This window comes from Polyodon spathula, chromosome 5 (genome assembly GCF_017654505.1).
Source record: "Polyodon spathula isolate WHYD16114869_AA chromosome 5, ASM1765450v1, whole genome shotgun sequence".
Lineage (NCBI taxonomy): Eukaryota > Metazoa > Chordata > Actinopteri > Acipenseriformes > Polyodontidae > Polyodon > Polyodon spathula.
The window spans coordinates 25,085,446-25,112,777 of NC_054538.1; the positions used below are offsets into that span (position 1 = coordinate 25,085,446).

General features: G+C 36.1%; 1 protein-coding gene across 2 annotated transcripts in view; it reads right to left on the minus strand.

Annotated features, from left to right (window-relative positions):
• LOC121315751 (leucine-rich repeat-containing protein 1-like) overlaps positions 1-26,096 on the minus strand; it is a 40,562-nt gene extending 14,466 nt beyond the window's left edge. For both annotated transcript variants that reach the window (XM_041250126.1, XM_041250125.1), the window contains exons 1-8: positions 25,482-26,096; positions 14,972-15,089; positions 14,393-14,471; positions 8,385-8,474; positions 2,382-2,438; positions 2,080-2,143; positions 1,135-1,209; positions 397-541 (exon numbers count right to left, since the gene is read on the minus strand). In XM_041250126.1, the coding sequence (XP_041106060.1) occupies positions 397-541; positions 1,135-1,209; positions 2,080-2,143; positions 2,382-2,438; positions 8,385-8,474; positions 14,393-14,471; positions 14,972-15,089; positions 25,482-25,640 (787 nt within the window). In that variant the 5' untranslated portion in view covers positions 25,641-26,096. The remainder of the gene's footprint in view (positions 1-396; positions 542-1,134; positions 1,210-2,079; positions 2,144-2,381; positions 2,439-8,384; positions 8,475-14,392; positions 14,472-14,971; positions 15,090-25,481) is intronic.
• Positions 26,097-27,332: the final 1,236 nt, after the last annotated feature.

The window sequence follows — 27,332 nt, forward strand, 5'->3', positions numbered from 1 at the left end:
TGGGGTACACCAAGAGAACATTCACCACCCCAGGGTGATGAAAAACCCAACCCGTTCTCAATAAAGTGCTGGCATTGTATCAGCAAGGGTTACCTATTGGCTATGGAAAGTGAAATCATTTCACTATTTCAGGGTCAAGTAGCTAGATTTTGAATACTGGCTTCAAAATAAATGACACAGTCTTTATGTTTGCTGTGGGCTTTAGTAGGTGTTCAAACACTTAGATCATTTCTGTATGTCTGTTACTGTTAGTATTATTGAAGATCCTACAATTGATTATTATAGATACAAAAAATTTCCATGGCTGCACTACATATTCAGATAAATATATAACAATGTGAAATCAAATTAAAAAATGCTCATAGGGTTTCAGGGTTGAAAAACAGGAACACATACCAATACCATCTGGCAACACATCCAATAGATTCTGGGATACGAGGAGGTCAGTCAGGGAGCAGAGCCCACTGATCTCTTCGGGTAACCTTTCCAGTTTATTCTCAGACACATCCAAACACAGCAGGTTATTCATACCTCCAATCTCCTGTTTTAATTAAAAAGGTAAGAGGTTCATGTTCACACATGCAATGTCCAAATATTTCCCTAAAGTAACTCTGGCGTTTTTTACTAAGCAGGTGTTTTCAATGTTATTTTGTTAGATTTTTGCAGACCACAAACAGGGTAGATCATACTTTTTACAATGTCATTTTGGTACGACATAAAACATAAACTTCTCAAGTTTGGAAGTGTTGTTCTTAAGCTCAAATAACAACAAAGCTGTCCATCACTGTATTATATGTGCATTATCTATGCTCAGCAGAGAAGAGTTCTAACACTTTTGTTTCAGTGTACAGTTTATGGCCCTATTGTGATCTACCTCAATACTGTAAATCTAGTGGAATAAAATGTCCCACTGTTGTGAGGATTCTAGAATACGCACACAGTCTTTATTCCAACCCAGACAGTAGGGGTATTTTATTTCATACCTAATAGGGCTTAATTGTTTCAGGATCTGCAAATATTAACCGTACAGACATCCACATTGACAAATACACATAGACTAAGTATCACTTTATCCTTCTCTAGAATAAAGTGGTTCTCATTTTGTGTTTGTTTAAAAAGTATAAATTATCTTACCATAGGCAAATCTGCCAGTTGGTTTCCATCCAGCCAGAGATCCTTCAGGTTTAAAAGTGAGCCAATTACTTCTGGCTGTAGAGGGAAGATTATACAAGTATGTTAGTAGCCTACATGTCCTGCCACAGTTAATAACAAATCAGAGCTATCAGTATAACTCTAATAATAATAATAATAATAATAATAATAATAATAATAATAATAATAATAATAATAATAATAATAATTTATTATAGCGCCTTTCACAGAGGTGTCAAGGCGTTGTTCAAAACAAAAATCAGCATTACAAAAAAAAAGAACAATTAAATCAGTTAAATTCTATAAATACATAAATAAAAATATAAAATAGCTAAATAGAGATCAAATTGATCATCATAAAAGTACAATATATTATAATAAACAATGCAGACTGTAGGAAAATCAAAGAGTTGAGAAACGGTATAGTCTGTTTCCAATTACACTTATTGTGTTTGGAACAATTACATTTTTTAAATGTAAAATATTTCATATATATATATATATATGTGTGTGTGTGTGTACATATGACGATGGTAAGTGGAGTAAAGCTGAAGTGTTAACTTCGTATTGCTGACCGCTTTAAATGGTCTCAACAAAAGTATTTCATTCTCACACAAATACCTAAATACCTGACTACTTCCAAAAACAATGGGAAGGTCTTGTATGAAATACAAACTACTGTAAATCTAAAATACAGGGTTACAAACAGTCTTGGTGTAACAGCTATGGGTTACATGCACTACAGCCCCTCCATTCTGAACTGACCTAATTATCACACTGCAATAGATTTTCAGCTGCTTCATAAAATTAAAGTAAAATTGATCCTGTCTAACTCAATTCTTTGATTTCTCAATTCTTTTCAATTCTCAATTCTTTTCTTGAAAAGTCATATAACAGCAAATAAAAATTTAAAAAAAAATGACGCACCAAGTGATAAAGCTCATTGTTCCCTAGATCAAGTTCTTCTAGTTTGTGAAGTTGGGCCAGTGACCTAAAAAAAATAAAGAAAGAAAATATGCATAATGTGTGTAAAAATATTGATGTCACAAAAAATAATGTGTCTGTTTTGAGAGATATTTAAATATGGGGTACACGGTAGATTCATATATTCCCTGATCTAGGTTACCATTCTAAAGAAGCACAACAATCATTAATTTTACTTTATTGTTAATTTTAAAAATACAAATTAAGCCTGTAAAAAATAAACATCATACAATTAAGATACTCACTCTGGTAAATATGTCAGCAGGTTCTCCCTTAATTCCAGAGAAATTAAATTACAAAGGCTAAAAAAAAAAAAAAAAAAAATTGAAGTCATGAAAGGTACGGCGATAAATTGCATCAAGCACTTTTCCATAATACAGCCTAAAACTAAAATCCACACTACGCAGGTTATTTATGTTGGACATAATTGCAAGTACACCAACTTACAAAAAATGTAATTGACCAAGTGTGTATTATCCAGCATTGCAGGCTTCTGCATTTTGTAGCATGTTTGTTCGTCACAATACTTTGCATACTGTAATGCTTTGTATTTATTTATTATATGTTTTACCTCCTTCGGATTTGCACGGCTGACCTTTGGCAATAAAAGACAGACATGCTATAGTTTCGCTAAAGGGGAATCCCTCCAATGGGGTTTGTAGTCATGCACACATACAATTTGCCTAAGATGGGGTTGGTCCTTCAGAACCTGCTTGCTTTGTGCTTATCTGGCTGTGCTTTTCTGCAAAGAGTGCCTACATGCATCATCTTTTTTTATATAAATTTAACAATTTACAATATTTTGTTGATAATACAATTATTTGCCAAAATATAATTTTCCTGCAATACAACTTTTAACACCGTGTGCTCCACTGTGTGCAAGCTGAAAATGGGGCTGTGGGTATATTATATAAATATGACATAAATAGGCATGAATTTGAAAATTCTCGTATTTGGTATTAATGCAGGTCAAACTTGTACCAGTGCCAAAAACTGAGTACAGATTGCATAGTTATTATAAATACCAAGAATACAAAAATAGCAGTCACGCTTTATTATAAGGGCCGTTTTTTGTTTATTAACTGTAAACCAACATTGCTCATTTTTAGCTAAGGGTTAAGGTTAATAAAAACCTGATTTAATTTGTTAAACATTACTACAGTAATAATTTGAACCGACTTCAAGCATATGATCGACTGAGTATTGATCATCCATAGGGCTCTGGTGTTTGATTGCTTGATCATCCATAGAAGATCACCCATAACAGAAAATAAATAATGTACATTAACATGTTTATTATCTGTTTGCTAACAGTTAAACCAAAAAAAAGTCCCTTAAAAAAATGTGTGACCAAAATAGCTTATGCAAGCTTAAATGGGAATAATGGGATTACAGTTTTTCCGAGAATTTAATTATTTTGCTTAATGGACACAATGAAATAAACCAGGAGGTACCAGCACATGCATTCAACCCTACTGTAGCTTCATCCCAACTGCTGCACCATAGATATCTTTCACATACTGTAAAAGTACTGTAAATATCTAGTACTCAAGGGTTCTGTGAGAAAATACAGCTGTCAGAAACAACGCAACGCAATGCTGGAAAATCTAAAGCTGATACATTAAAATTACTACAGAAAAATTGTTAAATCTGTAGCACTGATGGATCTTTGTCACTCCATCTGCCAGTTTCAAATTGCAGTTCTCCTTAGAGATGCATCAACCGAGTAATGCAATTGCCTTTTACTTCATTTGCAATACAACATGCTCTACTCTGGAATCACTAACTTCAATGCTTTGTATAATAACAGCAAATAGACAACATTCTGTGAGAATAATGGACATACTGTAGTGGTAATCTTAATGCCTTTTCCAAACCAATCTATTGCACAACGTTAAATGCTGTTGGTCTCTTAAAACTTTAAAGACTGACAGAACCTTTCCGGCTGTAATTTCAGGCTACAGCTGTGTCCTATTTCTCTAGTCTGTGTTACAGTAAGTAGGAAATAAACTGGAGTAAATGCAAATCTCATATAAAAGCTACAAAGGAGCATTTTCAGAGATTAATGGCACAGTGATCAGATGAGGCACAGCAATGTGATTTATGGCAATAAATAAACAAATATCCTCTACTCCGAGATGAACTACAGTACAGTACAGTATTTTCTGCAATGCAGTCATCAACTGTAGTGCCTTGAGGACAGACAGCAAATACAACCATCTGTAAATGGCATACAGAAACGAGGAGGCAGGTTGGGCTCCTTTGGGCAGTTGGCAACGGGGGGAGGTTAACAAAGGAGTTAAACATTCAGGAGAGACTGACTACAAGACATAAAACAACAGTCCATATATGCCAAGTAGCGCCTACTATTAAAATCAGAACAATGCATAATAACAATAACAGCTACAGGAAATTATTTTCCGATTAAACAGAAATTTAGCACAGACTCAAATAAGCATAGAACTCTCCCATATCCTAAGAAAAAAGCAATTCAATACTAGGGCCTGTGCTGCAGCAAATTCAAAAGATGCATGCTGACAGCTACAGTGTTGTCTAGTTTTTGAATCAAATAGTCCTAGGACAGAAATAATGCTACATTAAAATTATATTATATATATATAATATATATATATCTAATATATATATATAATAATATATATATATATATATATATATATATATATATATATATATATATATTAATTCCAAGACTTGTAATTAATAACTTCCTCAAGACAGACTACTTTACAGTTTGTTAATGAAACCAATAGTGTGATATTAACCTGCATCTCTGCAATACTACACTCAATATAATCAATATATGTGTAAAAACAAAAAAGTTATAGGTGTAAACTTTACCCCCTTCCTTTTATAATCAGTACAGAAAGTATTCATAGGACCAAATCTTGTTTGTTTAAAACAGTATATGCAGTGCCCACTTTCTCTACAATATGTTGCAATTTTTACCTTAGTAAAAATGTGAACAGTATCTTAATAAATGGAAAATGAAGTAGAGTGACATAGGCGACACTTTATTCACTGTCACATGCCTGAGTGCAACATGTTTGGCGGCTGGTTCTGCAATGCCTTCCATTAAACCGCAAAGGACGTTTTGGTCACGCCTACTGTAGGTCAATCAGTTCCCTACATACCTCCCAAACAATTCTCATTATCTTAGCTCTACTGTTACTGTACATGATTTTCAGGCTTTTACTACATCACCAAGGTAACCCACAAATGTATAGGTTTTAAATATGACTAAATGGAACACAATGAGTGTAACATTACCCCAAATCCATAATCTGCTTTGTAAATAAATAAATAAATCCAAGTAAATGATTCTCTTGGAGCAGGCATACGTTACATCTGTGCACGGAACTGTCAAAGGCTAGTTATTGCTGCTCTCTAAAATGCTTTCTGTGAAAGAGTCCATTATTTAGATCGACAATTACAGGAACACATCAAATACCATCGGAATACTTTCATTATAACCAGACCACAGCCAGCAATAGCAAGGCAATGGACAAAATATTGTAGTGTGTAATGGTCTTGATATGGCAACACACAGGCCTACACAAACACCACATGTGGTACACAAACAACAACTTGTTGCAAGTGGCATGCTGTTTTGCACAGGTGTTATATTTTTAATTTTCTAAAATGTGTGAACAAATGGGGATTGTTGAAAGACTGCAACCTATGTTTTCAAGATTATACAATGTGCAAAATAAAGATTACAGGCTTCCTTATACTGTGCTGTTGGCTGGGTAACGTGGATCACAGTACCATTGCAAACTAGACTAATCATACAACCAATCACATAACTTGGTGCCCTGAGCCCTGTTTAAACACAGGACACTGGCGCTTAAAGTTTATTAAGCTGCCAGCCCTTTCTTTTTTTTTCCCTGTAATGGAAATCTAAATACAACACAGCATGTTGACTTTTAATCTCTGTAAAATGTTATATAAGCAAACAAAGGTTGACAGCTGTGTCTTTTTTATTGTTCTTGTACAGCTTGAGGAAAAACAACCTGCATGCCACACCTTCTACAAACAAATGCAATTCATATTTACCAAAATGTAAAACAGCATTATTTACCAGAATAAACATAAAACACAGCATGGCTTAAATGTTTGTAATCTCCTGTGACAAAGTGCCCGCCCCTTCTATATTATCTGTTATGTGTTGCGTGTGGTGTGTAGACATTGGTACACGGGATATAAACGGGTCTGTGTAACACGAGTGTTTAAAATGTATATGTCTATTTAGGCACAAGGATTGCACAGCACTTCACGTGCAAGTAAAATGTAATAATATGTGAGCACGGGGAATTGCACTTTATGAATTCAAGTGCTGGGATTCAAGTGGATAATTAATTAGTAATTGAATCCCAGCACAACAGTATATATAGATGCACGTTTTCACATACTCGCGGTTGGGTGCTCGGTGAGTGGAGAACGGGATTGGAGACGAAGGAAATAATAATAATAATAATAATAATAATAATAATAAATAATAATAATAATAATAATAATAACAACAAAAACGTAAAGTATCTGCTCACCGTGTTTGTCTGTCTAGTCCGTTTTGTTTGTCTTTTTTGTTTTGGCGACGTGTGCCGTGCCCTGTGTTTTCTGTTTGTTTAAAACTTTTATTTTTCAATAAACCGGCGCCAGCAGGCATCTTCATCATTTCATTTCATCCTGTCTGTTGTGTATTTCATTCCTTCCTGGTTCTGACGCCGCCCATTTCAGCCGTCTCTGTGACCTCCACAAGTACAGTATTTATCATATGCAGTAGGGTTTAGTGCTAAAGACCCCAGCTGAAGTAATGTATTTTCTGGATCCTGGAATTGGCAAATTCACCTGCTTGTGCCTATTAGTATTTATTTTAATATTTTAGCACCTAATATGGTTTTAAATGGGGAGAACATTTCCAGCTATGCAGAGTTTAATTAAAATGCATTTTTATTAGTCCTTAGTATGGGTGTGAAATATCTTAACCAATGTATTCTTGTTTTTTAGATCTTCACATTTTCTTCACATTTTCCTACAGTCCTATCTCATTTCCTATCTCATCTTGGTGTGTCTTTAAAGTTTAGAAGTTTAAAGCACCTTGTGGCCTCAAATGGCTCTCAGAATCATGTCATCCCTCCAAGTAAACCCGATACATCCAGGTGTAACACTCTGCCTCTAGTCAATGTAAGAACTTCTTCAGTACAAAGTACCAGGGTGTTGCAGGGGAAAAGGTTAACGGTTAAACTTTGTCGTTTTAAGTCACCATGATGTTCTGGCTGAAGCAGAAAATCTAAACACTCTGACATTTGAGGCCCATACCAAGTATCTCTTAAGTTTAAAAGGCAGTTTACAGCAGTAAGTGAACACTTGTACAAATCCTGGCTCTATTTAGATTATAATCCCAATTATTAAACTAAATATCAAACTATACCTATGAAACCTGCCATGGAATGGCACTCATATCTGGTTTATTAATATGATTTCAGCAGCCACTTCACATAATCAGCTACCAACTACACCTGGTATTAAAGGATGAGGATTACTGTCATGTCTCTCCATCACTGGAGGTCACCCATCAACCTCTGCTGTTGATGCTCCACATACAGTTTCTAAAAAAACAGAGCTAGTCTTAGAGTGGGATCAGTGCTCATTATCTTCTGATGAAGGGGGTCGTCTACAGCATTCTAATCAAATCTAATTCTCTCTTGGTCCTTTAAAACAATCATTCCAATTTAACCAGTGGTGAATAATGTGCTCTTCTATTCAAACTGAAGTAGTCAAAACTACTGCATGCTGAAATAGACCAAGACACAAACAATTGCTCAGGTCCCAACACAACCTTTTAGGATCAAGGTATTTTTTTTTTATTTTTTTTTGCGTATTTAACTGTCCCAACACGACAGCAGTCCAAAAAATAACCACTACAGATAATCTGTATAAACAGTAGCAGTCCTTAAAATGGGCACTTATTTATTTGTGGCAATTTTTGTGAAATACAGTAAAACTGGAATCCCTGACATTAAGCACACAATAAAAAAAAATATATTATATATAATTACATTTAAAATTACAAAAACAATGATTTGATTGCAACAGAAAACAATTCACATTTACACTTAAGAGTTATGAAGTTAGAGAAATTTAAACTTAGCTAAAGTACAACTGACTTTCCCCATCAAAATAACACCAATTAAAACAAAGCTACACAAAGAGTAGATACAGGTACTTACTTTCCAATGTTATCGGGAAGAGCTTGCAATGAGATGTCATTGATGGAGAGACAGGTTAAATTCCTTAATTCTGGGAAACTCTCGGGCAACCTACAAAGAAATAGTGACACCAATCAGCTTGCAGTAAAAAAAAAAAAAAAAAAAAAAAAAAAAGAAAAAAAAAGGAAAAATTACATAGTTATAGAGGTTGCTGTCATTCAGACCATGATTGATCTTGAATCTTAATTTTAATCATAGGCCGCTCTTTTTTCTGACATTACTACTTATTAATTTCCGGTGGTTTTCCTCAGCGAGGAGGCAGAAGTTTTGTGTCCAGAGATTTCCACAGTTTACTGCAACGGTAATTCAGGAAGCATCAAGACTCTAAACAAGTGTACTAGAGATCATATACTAGAGAACAGCTGGATGCAATTCTCATTCCTTTTTTTTTTTATTTATTTAAAACCCGCCTTCAGTTTAGGAATATGTTGTCATTTTAAATGAGGAAAAACAGGGGGCAGAATTTGGCAACACCATGAAGACCAGTAATCTTTAAACATATTTACTGAGAGGAAGTCTGGTGTCTAAAAAGACCATATCCATGTTGAAGATATGAAGTGGACATGCATAGAATTCAGTAACTTCTACAAGAAGGCTGGCAAATCAAAGCAATACAATCACAATATCCCCCAAAGTTCTCCTTTTGGAATACAAAAAATGCGTGTGTTCTTGAATATGTTGGTACATGTGGAGGAAGAGGGCCGCATTCTTGTCTTTGCACAATCTTTGTATTCAATTGTTTCTTCAAACATTTGCCTTTTCTTCCTACTTCTTTAACCTCTGGTCTTTTTTTTTTTAAATAAATCACCCTCCCACTTATTGTAGCTCATTCAGGGCATTCAAGAGCAGTTCACAATTTGTTGGCAAATGATCTGTAGTTACTTTTAAGTAGTGTTCCACATTTTCGGTTTCTATCTTTAAAAACATTTTCCGGGAATTTTTCTGCGTTTACTTTACATATATTAAAATAAGTAAAGAAATGTTAGCTGAAAACAAATCGGTAAAATTCAGGGTAAAAAAAACTTGTATCCACACTTTACCTGTGGAACATGATGCGTAGCAGTTCTGGCCACAAGTCAAGGCCACATTTTCCCAAGTTAGTTGGTACTTTGTGAACGTTTGGGCAATCACTGTTTTGACAGAAATATTATCTACAGAAGGTATGAACATGACATCAGCACAAAACAAGCCAGGTATATTCGTCTTGAAATCACAAAAAAAAAAAAGAAAATTGACAGAACTGGGCAGTGCAAGCCATCGGGAGACACGTGAAAAATCACACTGGACATTTACATCAATGCGTTCCATAAGTTTACCAACTAAAGCATCACCATTTTCTGTCAAATATTTACGATTAAGATTGTTGGCACTGTCACACAAAGTCACCAATACAAACCCCTCTGCAATAAACAAGTAGCTGTCCAGCAAAGCACAGCTCTCTGACAAACTAATTAGCACAGTCATTCTGCACTTTCTTTTTATTAAAGCGCCTGTTAAAAGCCGCAAAATTGATTGCTTGTCACTCAGTTCACTTCATTGTTTTAGTTTAATGTGTTGCTTATTTTTTAGTATGTTTTTTTATTGTCAGCGAGCATGAACATGCAGCACTTCAGTGCAGCAGTAGTTGCAATGCTATGCATCATCTGACACACTCCTGCTATGTTTGCTTTTTGTATACTTTGAAACACTTTCTTTTGAATATTCATAAAGTCATTTACGTTTAAAAACATTTGTGGAAGTAATTCAATTTAGTTTTTGATCAAGCTAGTAGTTACTACTCCCAGCAATTGCCACAATAATCAAACTTTGATTGGCTAACATAATCAGGTGTTTACGTGTTTGTGAAGTGACAGAGAACCACGTTTGAACGTTACTTGATCCTCTGAAGTCTAAACGTCTGCTGTATCCTAACAAATCAAAATAAAACAGCACTTTAACCAAAATATTGTGTATTTCCTAGAAAATAGTAATGGGAAAATATTGATTAATAGACAAAAAATCGGGTATAAATCAATAAAAACCGACGTCCAGTTAAAAAATTCTGTAATTATTCAGGTAAGACTCTACCCATACAGACAACAAACATGTCAGTTACAATAATATTCTATTGAAAACATATGACTTGGTTTGACACGCTAACTGAAAAAGTATTAAATAGGGGATTGTGGCAAAGTGGTGAACACATGCAGGCGAGTGCAGTGCAGAGCGGATTAAGCACACAGACGAATGATTTACAGGTGCAAGGGTGTTTATAAATGATTATAATGTCCAGAGCCTTAAGGCAAAACCTGCAAACAATAATAATGATGGAAGTGGTACAGCAGCGTTTATCACTGCTGTTTGTAATCCCACGGGTTTGACCCCCTACCAAAAAGTCCCATATTTTCTCACCCACACAAAACACAAACAAAGACACAGTTCCGACAGTGTGATTTTAGTGCTAGCGGTGCAGAGACAATTCCTGTAGTGGAAAAGGCGACTTGTGATATCCGGGTTTACGCTGGTCTGCGGCTGCAGCTCCGAATCATATTTAGTACTCTTTAGTGAGAAAGCAAACAGCACAAGACACACAGTGTTAGTACACAGACTGACAACACTCACGGCTTTCAGTCTTAATAATACGGGCTCCTTCTAGGTCGTATAGTATAACCATATGCAAAGGAACCGATCACTGAAGCTACGCCCTCCTATTTATACCCTCGCCCATGACCCCTAGGTTAACGAGCGCATCCGCTCCTCTAATCCTTGGATGCCACGCTGTCTACCGTCCGGGTCAGTGAGCTTGGGTGCCGTAGCTCCACCCCCTTCCTAAATGGCCGACTTCCACCAACCCTACGGTAAATTGTCTTGCCATTTGCTTAAGGTTATTCTGTTACTTCTTTCTAATGCCCTCACAGGTCAGGAAGGAGATCTAACACCAAGCGTCATTCAATCTCTGTCACAGGGATATATCTCTCAAACTTCACAAAGCATCAAGTTCATCCAAGTTGATAACCAGTGCACATCTCATAATCACGTAGTGTTTGCATAATATCTGAAACGATGGAAAATAGCTGAATAAAATCAAGAGCTTATCAGATTATAGATAAATGCCATCCAAAACACTACAGGAGGCTAGGATCAGAGTTTGGGTTAAGATCATGCAATATCAAGGCAGTTCCCTTTCAAGTCGAAGATGACCACCAACAATATTACACATAGGATATGACTGCCTATTGGTAGGTATTTTCTGAGCTCTCTATACCAGAGCTGCTGATAGGTCCCTTCCTGGGATCATGCCCTCGGTCCTGCCTACCAAGGGATTTAAAATTAAAACCCTGTATGTGATATCACAGCATTTTTTGAAACGTAGCGTAGCTTCAATCTACTGCAGATCCCTTGCCTTTAGGGCTGAAGCCCTTATCCTCAATTGTATTTTTACAAACCCTGCAGTAGAGTAGACCGCGCAGCTGCCTCGGCCCGCCCACGTTGTGTTCCCACTATTATTGTTTATTGTACTCCATCCACAGATTCGCCCACCGCTGCCCTCAGGTGCTTCGGTACCACGGTGCATGCTCAGCCCATTGTACTTCGGTGCCTCGTGCCTGATGTGCATAGCGCCTCGGTGCACACGGTGCTTAGTACCCCAGTGAGTATAGTAACCGTTGCTCGGTGCACACAGTACTCAGCGCACACGGCGCTAAGTCCACTCAGTGAGCATGGTGCTTTCAGTAGTGGTTCCATGTTTCCATGCCTGCACATCTTGCTAGGCAAATATGCCACTCTGTGACAATCCCCCGCTTTGCGTGCGGTGCCTAGGGGGTCCAACATGCCACGGAGGCCATGGACCAAGAGGACTTCTATGGCTAATGCACTGCTTTTTAGCCTAGGGTAGTCGCAATAGACTCAGAAGAGCCATGGGGATAGACAATTAGTCTCCCATGGCAGAGCCATCAGCAGCCCTTGGAGGCCCCATCCCCACTCCTCAGGAGATCCCCTGCGCTCAGGATCCTGTGCCAAAACCTCGCAGTAGCTCCATTTCCCCCCCTAGGCGAGAAGGGTGAAGCGCTCAAGGCAAGTGAAAGATATTATTTTCTCAAGGAGCAGATGGCCCAGGTCCTTGAGCTACTGTAAAGGCAGCAAGCTCCTGCTGCACCAGTAGAGGTCCCGGCCCAGCTACCACCTGCACCAGCTTCGGACCCTGGGTCTCCCATGGGAGCTGGAGCAGCAGTAGGTCACCTCAACATTGAAGGTATATTTAGCAGCTATCTCTGTGTGCCATGCCCCCGTAAACATTGATGTTGTTCTGTAGGCTCTCATGAAGGCCCCATTTGAGCCTATACACTCCATAGAGTTGAAGCATCTGTCTATGAAGAATTTCTTCCTTTTGGATATCATCTCCGCAAAGTGGGTCATTGAGCTGCAGGCATTGTCGGTGCACAGCTCCTGTATGCGGATTTTGGACAATGACAGCAGGGTTTTCACAGAGTACAAAACCTGCTTTCCTCCCCAAGGTGGTCACAGCCTTCCACATGAATCATTCTCTATTTGATTCAGAGGATAGGAGATTAAATTTCCGCTACCGAGTGAGGGCACTGAAGCGTTACGTCGATAGGACAATAGTGCTGCGTCACACTGACCAGCTCTTTGTCTGTCATGGTATACGGACCCCAGGACAGGTCCTCTCAAAGCAGCGCCTGTCGCATTGGATTGCGGACAGTGCCTGCGGTGTATGACAGTGCTGGCTACCACTCACCTGGGAGAGTAGCTGTGCACTCTAACAGAGGGTTGGCTACATCTTGGGCCCGCTTCAGAGGAGCCTCGCTGTCTGATATCTGTACTGCGGCTAGCTGGGCTATGCCGCATACATTCTCCAGCTTCTACAGCTTGAATGTGGTAGATCCTTCCTTGCCTTCAATCGGCACAATGGTCTCTGAGGTGGCATACCCACACTGCTAATCTAGGGTAAAGTGGTTCTGATGCGTCCCTAGTATGCTGCCATTCTTTCTCCCTCGCCACGGCTCTGGTATAAATTTCCCCAAACATTATATTGTTGGTGGTCATCTTCGAACTGAAAGCGAATGTTCGTTTACTTGCCGTAACCTTGGTTCCCTGAAAGAGAAGACGACCACCAACCAGCAAGGTCGCACTGGTTGCCCTTGTGGGTTCGATGCAAAAAGAGAAATGGCTTCCGCAGGTTGACTGTTTTAATCCCTCGGTAGGTGGGACTGAGGGCGTTATCCCAGGAAGGGGCCTATCAGCAGCTCTGGTATAGAGAGCTCAGAAAATACCTACCAATAGACAGGCAGATCCCATGCGTAATGTTGTTGGTGGTCATTTCATTGTCGTTTTATCTTTCCGGGAACCAGGGTTACGGTAAGTAACCTAACGTTATCGCCTTCACCAGACAGACTGATGGAAGGACATTATCCCATAAGGGTCCCTATTTTACTAATGAGGAGCATTGTTTTAAGCACTTTCCAGTAACCAGCCTAGTAGTTATTTTATTAAACCAATATACCACGTTTATTATGAGGTAAGTTATAGTTAATTTGCGTACAAGAAAAGAAAGAAATATTGCATACTTCATTCATATAGTATGAGACACGTGTTAGGCAGACATGTTATCCTCCCTGGCTTTCTTTCAATTGTCTCTTTGATTTCTGCATCTGACCTTCATCAAAACAGAACTGCTTGGATTATTTTAGCATGTGTTTAGTTTTTTAGTTTTTTTTATCGTCAATCATTCAAACATGTGTGTTTGGAAATGTAAATTAGTGGTTCTATCTGTCCTTACAAATTAGTTTTAGGCGGGGAAAAAATGCAGCTAGACCTATTTTTGAAGCAAGGTTTTTCTAGACAACAGTTTGTTTTTGTTTTGTTTTGCAGTGTAAATTGGTTTTAAATGTGTTTTAAAACAAACTTAATAGGTTATTTAATTTGACTAATTTGCTTCAATTTTTCAAAATGTAACAAGACAGTAAAATTACCTTGTTAAGGGGTTACCGCTAAAATCTGCCACTTGAAGAGCTTTACAGTATGAAATGCTTTCTGGAATATCCATAATATCTGCAAAGACAAATGCATGTTATTATGCAAAAAAAAAAAAAAAAGCAAGCAGTTATTGAGCAGCTAATACCTTTTTTATTTGGTTATTATTACTTCAATATCTACTGCATGTAAAAGCTGCTTTGCTGTTTTACCACTACTCTTACATATTCAGTACCAAAACGCACATCAAAGCATTGGGTTTTTTTATAATACATAATTAATGAAAATCAGAAACTGCATATGTGGAGAATTGGCAAAGGATAACTCCATGAGGTTAAACAACCGTGGGCTGAACTTTAACAATAATGAAATCCAAGTCAGTGAAAGTGACTTATCTGAGTCCAGCCTCCAGCTTTTAGTGCACTGGGTCTCACTGAACTGGGTGTAAGATGAAGACCAGTGTATACATGTTAATGTCAAGAGCTGAGGGGAAGCTGTCATTTTGTCCAACAGTTCTATCACCTCTCACCAAGTACATGCCATTTCTTAAAATAAATAAAATAATCCTGTTTACTCACCATTCCTAGATACATCAAGCTCAACTAGTTGCATAAAGTTGGCTATTTCTGGAGGGAGTCGCTGGATATCATTGTCACTTAGTCCAAGTTTGCGTAACTTTATTAACTGGAAAAATGGCTGTAAAAGCAAAAAGAAAAAAAAAAGATTTTTAGAAATAATGAATTCTTGAAAACATTTTAAAATGCACTTTATTCAAGTAAAATGTGTGCTCTTCCAAACAAAACATTAGTTTTTTTTCATGTTGAACCAAAACTTAAATCGACAGTTCTCTTTACTTTATAGCACTACTATGCCCATTCAAACCACATTTAAATTGTGCCCAGTAGATAATGTACAATTACATTGGGATGCTATTTAATGCATTATCATTTTAACTAATAAATACTTAATACATATAATAATACTGAGAAAATTGATGTGTCAATTTTAATTATTGCAAATTCAAGACTTATGAGCAGTAGTGTACACACTTAAGACTCTGTTCTGTATTAAGCTGAAATTCATTGTAATATGGTAAACATGGTGTGATTGTCTACACAGTTCCTTGCTTAAATAGACTGGGAATGAGATTTTAAAAATGACTAAAATCAGAAAACTAACTATCAGCAGACTGGTGGGCAGTGGACTTGTGAAATGCTGAAAATATTTAAGACCTGGACATCTTAGAATATTACTTTCTTCCAGCAGGTGATGGGGGCATAGGCATTATAAAAAATAGTTTTTATTCATGCACTGTACAAAAGACATAACAAAAAATGTGATGATGCCAAGTTCTGGAACTTAAAAAAAAAAAAAAAAAAAAAAACATTGACACTAAAAATATCTAAGTGCCAGTAACTTTTACCCTTTTTTCTTTTTCTCATTGTCTTCAGACAAGTTACAGTGCAACTTCCAAAAAGTTCTCTGGTTACAATTATTCATACACTACTTCTGTAAAAATGATCAGCGCAGACATGCCAAGCCAAACTCTTAGAAGTATAATTAAAGCAATCTTAAGAATCCAGACCTTTCTTTCAATGTGGGAAAAATGTGTTGTGACATAACTCCTTGAGGAGACTAGCAAAGCAATCTATATTACAGATCAGCAGTAGAGAAACAACAATTAAAAAAAGAGGCCTAACTGACCCACTTTACCAGCAGTGGTTTCAAACTGCATTGAATACAATGTAAAGAAAGCGGTAGTGATAACAATGCCAGTAAGTGCATGCAATGAAAAAAAAACACCCAACATTTCAAATAAAATTGCCTGTATGTGTTTACAAAGACTGGTCAGCTTTGTAAAAAGGAAACAACTGTGAAACACAAAATACAGTGAATCCAACCCCTGTATTCAGGCTCAACTTTCACCCCTTTGTATAGACATACAGTATTGTAGTTATGTTAAATAGAATATTTACAAAATAATCCTTAAACTTGATGGATTTATCAGAACATAAAATGTGCATGAAATTCAAAATGAGAAAATAAATAAAAGAAAACTGGTGTGTTATTTGATTTAAAATTCCCATTTTTTAAACCCTTCAGATGAAAAATAGCCTAACAGGCAATTTTTGAAAAATTGAAATTAGTGCACCCTATAAAATATAATGATGCATTTTGCTTTAGAATTAACATGGCCCTTTGAAACATACAGTAAAAGCGCAAGTATCATTATTTACAGTAAATAACTACTGTGAAAATGTACTTAAATGGCATTAAGGAGATTACACTTCATGTAGTAATAACAACCTGAAGCATTTCAGGTTCTCACCATCACTAGTCGAAAGAAGAACAGTGAACTACTGTATTGCATTGAGCAGTGTTGGCTGACATCCCAAATGCCAAAAAGTTAGGCATTAAAAGTATTCACGGGCCTGGCAGAAATTCCTCTGCTTACTCCGTTGTCCATTTTGATGACCTACTTGTCTGTCATTTCTTTTTTCCTGGTCAAACATGACAAAAGTGATATGCTTGTAAAATGATGTTCAATATTCATATTCTCACGACAGCGCAAGTTCTTGAGTTCATGCTACTCAAATATGAGTTACCGTCTTGTGTCATGTCTTGATATTAAGCTTCTAAAAAGTAATATTAATCAAAGTATACTGACAAAAGGGTTTGGTTACTGGCAATTTGATGATGTTGTTTTAAACTGACAACAATGTGAATACTTTTCATAAGACAGCCAAGCCACTGTGCAGCATCCAGGAAAAGTGCTGGACCACAACTCAACGATACATAGACATTTATTTTCCTTTGTAAGGCTAACTTTATCATACACTAGATGGACGAGACAGAAATTGCAGGATGCTGTGGATTGCACTAGGTCGTTCATTCTTCAAGTAGGCCATAACTTCTTCCATCCAACATGACCTACACACATACTGAGTGTAGTTACAAGTAGCAATGTATAGAATCAGTCAAATGACCCTCCAATATGGAAGTTGTAGTTCATGTTGACCAATTGGAATTATTATTACCTTCAGTCTGCTAATTTAAATGAACGAAAGGATTTAAAACAGGTTTTCATTCTTCTTTACAGCAACAATCACTGGTCTGTCCGTCTTCTTTATTTTCTTCTATTTATACAATTTTTTCCAGTACTACAAAAAATAAACAACTGTTTCCAGGCACCAAATCACATCTTTCACTGTAGGGCACACTGTCTAATAGTAGCCTGGCCAGTGGAGTGGGAAAAACTACAGATTGAAAAAATTTCCATTTAGTCAGCTTTTAAACTAGATGTGAATGTTTTATTCAATTTGTACGGATTACACCTAAGATAAATCAAATATAAACAAGTAGCTTTGGAAACGTGTTCTGAATCTTCAAAGGTCAACATGTACCTTTAGTTACATCCCTACTTTCATTAACAGAACGTCTCCCCCCCCCATACACTTCAACTTGTTTTTTTAAGTACATCAATTGTGCTTCTTGCTGTAGCCCCCTCCACATTTTGCCAAACAGTTTCAGAGTACTTATCTACACATCCCTTATTAGTATACTGTAGATATTAGCTTTTACGGAACATGTTTTCTGGTCCACTGCACAATGGTCAAAGGGGCAGACTCAGCTGCATACAATTCGACAATTTAGCTGATTTTCTTTATTCACCAACATTTTTTGAAAGAATTAAATTCTGCAATATAATGCTGTTAATAAGTAGAACATGTTTAAATTACCATTAAACCCAATAGCATCTGTTCACTACATGAAATCACCTCAATGTTTACTCATTCTTATCCTCAATTATACACTATATTTTAACATGAACTAGATCTGTATAAAAATTTAATTGACAATGAATCATCCAACATCCGTAATCCCTTCAAGACCATGTAGAATTGTATACTGTGTGTATATCTATCTATCTATCTATCTATCTATCTATATATATATATTAAAATTGTATGATAGATATATTAATATAGATAGCTTATTTTGTATATATACAGTACGTGTCATGCACTGTATCAATAGTACTTATTTTTTTAAACAAATACAATCCTTTTTTTTTCCCCTTCAGAGTCAAAATCAGAGACCAGGTAGAGAGTTTAAATTTAAATTTAAATACTAATTATAGAAACTTTTAATTTAAAACATCCCTTTAGATTAGACGATTCTGCAGTATGAGAATATGATCCAAAACTTCCCAAGGCAGACACCGTTTTCTGTGCCGACAATGCCCTCCTGTTAGAGGGTTATTCTGGACACACAGCCATGCGATATCCAGGACACACACACTCTACAAGTCACAGGTGTACAGGAGAAAGGCGGCAAATATTGTTCATCATGCCAAATCAAGTACATCTGCAATCAAATGGGTGGACAGTGGCCGTCTTCTCATACTTCTGCTATTTATAGATCACATAAAAGTGTTTCAAAGAGAAAGTAAACAATTTTGAACAAAAATAATTTCCCATACTAAACTGAAAGACATTATTTTAAAACAAATAATTCTCAATGCTGTCTACAAGCCTATACTGTAGGCTAAAATGTAACTCTTCTGTTTCCAGTGTCCAGAATGGACAGCAGGATTCACAGTATCTAGGTAGGGAATTGTAATCCAGATACGGTACCAAACCCATATAAACTCTAACGGATACTGTACACAATCAAACACATTGCAAGTGCAATAATTCACAATGGACTGCATGAGTTGGAGTGTGGCTTGTACAACACTAAGTTAGTGGGTATTCCATCAATTTATGAATTCTCTGTGGGTAAAGTAATTTGAATTCCTTAGGTCACTTACGTCTTGTGGTTCTTGTGGATCGTGGCTTTATCCATTACATTTTTTTATGACTAATTTAGTTTATATGCACTACATACATTTTAAAGCATAAGCATAATATACAGTGCCTATAGAAGGTCTATACCCCCATTCAAAATTCACCTTTTGTTGCCTTATAGCCTGGAATTAAAATGTATTAAAAAGTGTCATCCCCCCCAATTTATTTACACATCCTACCCCACAACTTACAAGTGAAAAAAATATTCTAGAAATTTGTAGAAAATTAATTATAAAAACTGAAATAGCTTGGCTGGATAAGTGTCCACCCCCTTGTAACAGCAATCCTAAATTAGCTCAGGTGTAACCCATCGCCTTCAAAATCACATACCAAGTTAAGTGGCCTCCACCTGTATTAAACTATAGTGATTCACATGACTTCAGGATAAATTCAGCAGTTCCTGTAGGTTCCCTCTGCTGGGTAATGCATTTCAAAGCAAAGACTCAACCATGAGCACCAAGGCGCTTTCAAAAGAACTTCGGGACAAAGTTGTTGAAAGGCACAGATCAGGGGATGGGTATAAAAAAATATCAAAGTCCTTGAATATCCCTTGGAGCATGGTTAAGACTATTATTAAGAAGTGGAAGGTGTATGGCACCACCAAGACCTTGCCTAGATCAGGCTATCCCTCCAAACTGGATGACCAAGCAAGAAGGAGACTGATCAGTGGTGCTACCAATAGGCCAATGGCAACTTTGCAAGAGCTACTGGCTTTTATGGCCAAGACTGGTCAAAGTGTGCATGTGACAACAATATCCCAAGCACTCCACAAATCTGGCCTGTATGGTAGGGTGGCAAGAAGAAAGCCATTACTCAATAAAGCCCACCTTGAATCCCATTTGAAGTATGCAAAAAAACACTCAGGAGATTCTGTAGCCATGTGGCAAAAAGTTTTGTGGTCTCACGAAACTAAAATGGAACCTTTTGGCCTACATGCAAAGCGTTATGTTTGGTGCAAACCGACACAACAAAATGTGAAAAAAGTTCAAGGGGGTGTAGACTTTCTATGGGTGCTAATATCTATCTATCTATATATATATATATATATATATATATATATATATATATACACACACACACACACACACACACACACACACACACACGATAACATATTATAAACAATATAATGTGCATGATAATTAACCTTACCAAATGTTTGAAGGTTTGTTTCTGAACACAAAAATCACGTAATAAATTGGTCACAAATAATTATGTTTTATGTTCAGAACCCTCCTTCTGTATGAACCTTGTTGTGCAATACATGCAGTAGTTGTGAATACACTAGGGTAGCTGCATTTGAACAAACAAAAAAAAAAGTAAAACACAGAGCTTAAAAGTGTTTTCTCTATTTATTTTTTTCTATGTGATTTACCCTAGCGTTTTGTTTACATGTTGAAATCCCTTGTTAAAGGAGTTACAACAGGAGATCCTGTTGTTCATGATTATTAGGCAAGTATCTTGTTTATATTAAGCAATGAAATGGTTGAATTGATTTAAGTATAATGAATCTAAAATCTAGTCCTTCTTGGGAATGTTTGTTGTAATAGTAGAGATTTTTTCTTATACAAAAAATAAGATTTGCACCACAAATAAAAAATAAATAGCAAACCAAAAACTTCCTTTAAGATATACAGAGGACTGTAATCTAAATGGAGGGATCTACTTTCCATTGCATATAAATATCATGTTTTAAAATCAGATTTTCAGTGAAAAAATAATGGATATTAAAGCGCATAAAACTATGTTAGGTAAGAGCCGACAATTTCGAAAAAGACGGAAAATTGTCAGGTAAGGCTGCTACTGCGCCCTTTCCTGACCCATATTCTGACAAGGCTTTCCAGCACACACTGCTTAACTGGTACAGTAGGTGAGTTCACTTCAGATAACGTGTGAAGTCACCAGTGGGTTTCTGAGGATTCAAAAGTTCTCTTAAAACAGCCTAATAGATATCCTTTAGAAATTTAGAAGAGTCACTGTCATAAAAGGATAAGAAAAATCTATAAGGTTCATGGACTGACTGGTTGGAAAATGCTTGTGTAACATTTGTCTAATTTCAATGATCACATTACTACGGAACCCCTAAAGGGACATGGTGTACATTAAAAGGCTACTATCTAGTGGCTAGTGGCCTTCTATTTTCATTGTTACACCATGTACCTTCAGTGGTTCCATACATTACTATGACACACATCCATCAAATTTTTTCTTCCGCCCATGTTTTTGTGTCCTTCATAAACAAAACCAAAGTCCAAAAAAAGAAAGAAAAAAGCTGAAATAGTTATGACAGTTGTAAATATTTTAGGGCTGTGTTCGAAAGTTCGACGGTTCGTTCACTAGACAGGAATTCAAAGGTAATTTTAAACCTTCGAACTTCGTCAAGTTGCATTCATGCACTGCTTTTTTTTTTTTTTCTTTTTTTTTTTTTTTTAAGTGATTTTTGTGTTCGGAAAGAAACCTTCAAACATCTGGTAATGTTTATTGCATTATATTGTTTGTAATATGTTATTATGCATTTCTCTGTATTTAAAGTATTATGGATTTTCTTGTTGTTACTGCATCTTGTAAAGCGCTTTGTGATGGTGGTCCACTATGAAAGGCACTAAATAAAATAAAGATTCATTAATTGATTAAATGTCACTCATGCAAAATCTGATCTTTTCATCTATATAAATACACATCATGTAAACAAAAGTTGGTGTATTAAAATCTACTACCAAATCGTTATACGTAGCAACTCTATACGGCGCCACATGGAGCAAGTTATAGTATGCCAAAGCACATGGGGCGGTACATATAGCGGCTGTAGTGCTTCGGTAAGACAGCACTATATACCTAGAATACCTAATGTACAAGAAAACGTAAGAGAATGGTAGAATATGTTTGAAACATACAAAATATACGCCAACACTAATAACTTTAATTCCGTCCGCCTCTCCCCCCTCCAGCTCATGTGAGGCAGAACTTTCATTCACTCGCCATCGAGAGAACAAAGCATTCTGTAACATAAACTGTATTGAAAGAAACGTCTCGAAACCTCTCTGCTGTTTGGGATTTTTTTATTGAATGCCTAGACCAAAAAAAAAAAGCTTAATGCAAACTGTGCAAGTGACTCGTATCATGGAGGCACATCCAATCTCCACGGTCACTTGACAAGCGTAAGTTCATATTATTAATAGTATTATTTGTATTTTTAGTAGTAGTAAAATGTGACTGTGACTGATAATCTGTTTGGAACAGCAACTGTTAAATAAAGCTTTGTTTTGCCAAAGTCTGCTGCAGTTGGTGTTGCTCCAATGCAAGCTTACTGTATATATCACAAGCAGCATGAACTATGTGTAAATAAAACGTGTATTTTCATTTATTTAAATTATAAAAAAAAAACATTATTACTGTTCTATATAACGTATTTTTAAACTCCATATGAATGTTTTATTCAATTTATATGGATAATAATATAACAGGATTTTCAATCAAATATAAACCAGTAGCTATGGTGACATCACCAGTAAATTATGCAAATTAGTACCATCGAAGGTTTGAACCTTCCTTCGGCAAACCAGTTAAGCAGTGTGTGCTGTAAAGCCTGGTCAGAACATGGGTCAGGTAAGGGAGCAGTGGCACCTTTACCTGACAATTTCCTGCCTTTTTCAGAATGATCAGCTCTTACCATCAAGTAAAACATAGTTTTTTGTGTTTAATATATATGAGTGGTGCAATCCGCAACCTAATTTCTTAATCGATTATCACATGTACATTTAAAATCGACATTAATTTATTTTTCAAAATCAACAACTGAGCATTTTTATCAGAAGATCCAATAACTAAAAACACTGCTGTGCATAATAGTTAAACAGCAAGGAACTACTTGCATTCAAATGAGAACACTATTTAAATCAAATCTAAAGACTTGAGTTCAATTAAAACGGAAAAGACATGAGTGCGTCCTCATCATGTCAATTTAAGACATTAATAATAATAACAAAAAGTCAATTATTTCATTGTGATATGAAATATGCTTAAAATGTTAACATATCTCAAAAGCATTTAAAAACTTACACAAAATCCACTAAATTGCCAAACAAAAATTTTTTATTTGATGCAACGATTCACCAATATGTAATCAAAGCTTGGGAAACTTAAGGACGGATGATCAATAATCAATGCATTGATTAATATTGCATCTCTATATATATATATATATATATATATATATATATATATATATATATATATATATATATATATGGACACACTATATATGTGTATGAAGACTTAAAAACATTATGGACACACTTACGAAAAAGCAAGAATAAAATACTTATGAAGAAAAAATAAGATTCAAATGAAAAAAATAACAATTTCGATTATGTTTATTCAGTGACACAGGTTTACAACTGTGTTTGTTTGGTATTTTTTTGTTTTGTCATTTTTCTCAAGTGCTAACAGAGAGCCACGGTGCCCAATGCAGCTGAACAGGTGGGCCTCAAGTAAAAAAAAGTCTGGGAACCCCTGCTGTAGAGGACAGTGTAGTATTCAACAGTAAAAAAAAATACTATCCTCTTTATACTAAGTAAATTACTGACTGTGACAAGGACAAACCAAACAATCACCACATCAGGCGACTGTCTCCTGTATGGTTTGTTCATTTAGGATTTATTATGTATTTTGTAATCACATTCAGGAAGTGAAGTTACAATGCTCTACAACTTGGCAGATGTCACTGTTTTATTCAATGTGTACTGCTCTAGCTCCAGTGTTTTATTTGTTGTTAGTACAATATTGTGACAGTTTGAGATACTACCTATCTTTCCAGCTGCTTCTTTGATTTGATGATATATTGATTTAATTCATTATTTGAACTTGCTGTGGCATTTAGTGTGGCCATATGATATTTAAAGTTTAAGGCAATCAAATGTTTTTTTTGTTCAACCATTTCAATCAACATAATTTCAAGGAGCTTGAGTTTATAGTTTAAATACAAAATCATCCTCTAATTAGTGCCTATTGTGACACGTGTAATAGTAGGCTAACCAATTTAATGTATGAGCAAATGAATCAGGTGAACACACAAAACATTAAGCTGAAATCCATGGGTGTATTTATTTATTTATTTACTTTTTAACGTCACAGTTGAATTTGGGAATAGGATATAAGGTTCTCAAAGCCCTGTGAAATTTAGCAAGGTAATTTAAGCCTCTGTGACACCATGTGGTAAAAAGCGCAGAGACAGTTTAAGCATACATGATATCACGCATGTTAAGTCTGGCTAGTGTACAGTCCATCAGAAGGCAAGATTGCAACAATAGCAAGGGAGAGGTCTGGAAGGGTCATGGCTGGGGCGAGACTGCAAACAATCTCATTTAGTTTTGCATGCCGCTTTGTAGCGCGATGTAGTCGAAGACAGCAGTTTTCCTGTCACATACTGCAAAGGACTGACTCATCGCAAAGAGGTTAAATTGGACAGCTTGTTAGGTTACACTGTAACTAGGTTTGCAGCTACAATTAACCTCATGAAACTTTCAATATAAGTGTTAATTAAAATTAGTGTTCCCAACCAGTATTGCGATAGGTAATTTAAAAAATGACACTGCTGAACAGGTAACACAAACTTGCAAATCGGTCATATTACTGTAACTGACATGTGCAAAACGAAGGCACGTGATATTAATGGGAAACTCTAGCAACTACAAAAATACATCAACTATTGAGCAGAATGCAGTTTGTCAAGAAGATGGTTGAAATGACATAATGAGCGCTACATACACTACATAGTTATTACAGTAAAAAGCAAATGCAGTGTTACAAATAAACCACTTAAGTATACATACACCAACTCCCACACATTCCCCGGCTTTATCATAACTCACGCTGTGACAACATGTAACTACTGTAAATTACCACTGTACTTGTATGTCAATGGCATGAGCAGCACATTAAAACATCACTAAAACATTATATTTTGCCGATTAAAACTAAAAAGTTAAAAGTAACACTTACCTGTACAGTGGCATTCACAGTCTTTACTCAACAACTCGTCATAAAGCCATTGGTTTTCTCACGACACAAGGTTAGCAGGTCTAGTACAGCATAACTTTAAAAAGCCACCTGCATGCATTATATGCATACTGTTACATTCTCAAATCACACATGGCTAAAATGTATTTCTTGTGTTTGCCGGTAGTAAAAACTAATTATCTGTGTTGGTCTCCCGTTTTCTACCTTCACTGTGTCTTACCTTGGGCAGGTCCCGCAACTGATTTGCGTCCAGCAATAGTTCTTCCAAGCTGCGGCTGTGTCTGTAGACTTCATCGGGTACAGACAGCAGCGAGCAGTGCCTCTTATCGATCGATTCGACTTGGCGGTTACACCGCCACAGGGGAATGCAATGGAACATCACGCGGAGGATCCAAATTTCAAAATGAAAAATCCCAAACCAAACAACAACAATTCGACTGCTTCCACAGTTCCAATTGAGAAACCATTCAAACCAAACGAAGCGCTTGTTGTAACAGGCAGTGGCTTCAACAAACTACTTCAGCAGAAGACGCAGCAGCAAGCAAAAAATAAAACTCTTTTTTTTTTTTTTTTTTTTTTGCGGGGGGGTGGTAAAACTACTCACAGGCAGTCAGCTGAGACTAACACCAAATGAAACCCCAGCTGTTCCGCGCTTTCTGTTACTCGCTATCCTAGTTTCGGTGCTTTCCGTACCTCCTCCCTTTGGAATGTTGTAATGTGAATATTATCTACACTCTCTAGTGGTTACATCTCTATATTGGTTTTGATTCTGTATTTTTTTTCTCTTGAGTTAATTTCCTCTCAGTCCAGTTTCTGACCCGGAAGACTCAGTCCCTCATTCCAATGTGACGTCTTAATCCCGGTTGCTGCGCCTCCCTTTGTTTCTCTCTCTCTAAATTTACCTCTCGTGGGAATTGGGGAAAAAAATAGTAGACTGTGTAGATGTTGCATGTTGGACTTTAATAAAAAATAAGTTTTGAATGTGTGTTGTTTATTGAAATTAACGGCTATGGTAACAAGTGGTCTCACCGTTTTAACCCTACTACGTTCAGAATTTAGGTACATCAGTTATGATTTGAGCCATATTGACCCGATGCAATTTCAAACTAATTTAAACAGCCTTAAATTGATGTATTGTTTTTATTTGCAAATATTTTACTATTTTCTGCTCTTTTAGTCCAGGAGCTGTGATAAAACTTATTTGACTGCCAACCTGAGAGCTCTTCATTTTGAAATGTCTTTACCAGTGAGATGCTGTTGCAATACTGACTGAGAAAATTAGGCTCTGCCTTGTGTATGTATATATATATATATATATATATATATATATATATATATATATATATATATATATATTTATCCAAACAAAAACAAATCTTTATAGAGCTGTCCACGACGGTAAAAGACATTTTCTGTATTATTATTATAATATAATATTTATAATTAATATTACATATTTAATTTCAAAGACCAAGTACGATAGGCTGCGTAAACAAAAAGTAATTTTCATTTTACTATTGGTTTTGTAACCAAAATATGTTTATATGATATATATATATATATATATATATATATATATATATATATATATATATATGTGTGTGTGTGTTTGTGTGTTTGTGTGTTTATACACACAAATATGGTACGTTTGTTCTAATAATGGATCACCTAATTATACAAGCGTTATACCAACAATAATAATAATAATAATAATAATAATAATAATAATAATAATAATAATAATAATAATAATAATAAATTACAACAAAGTTACCTATGGGGATACACTTATCTCCTTATGAATCTACCTGGTCCATTTGAGGGCAATGCTGCTCATTACCTATTGATTGCCTGCAATTGTGGTAATTGAAAATGAAGCAGCATAACGTAACATGTAATGGAAAGATACAAGTAAACATGTTGTAAAGTTTCCCCATATTTGTAAGGAAATAGTTTTGTTCCTCTATTTGTCTCAATTTCTGCTGCTGTATATGGTTATAAACTTATTTTTTTCCCACCCGGATAGATGGCTGTAGTGCAGGCACCATACTATACTTGCATACTGTATGTC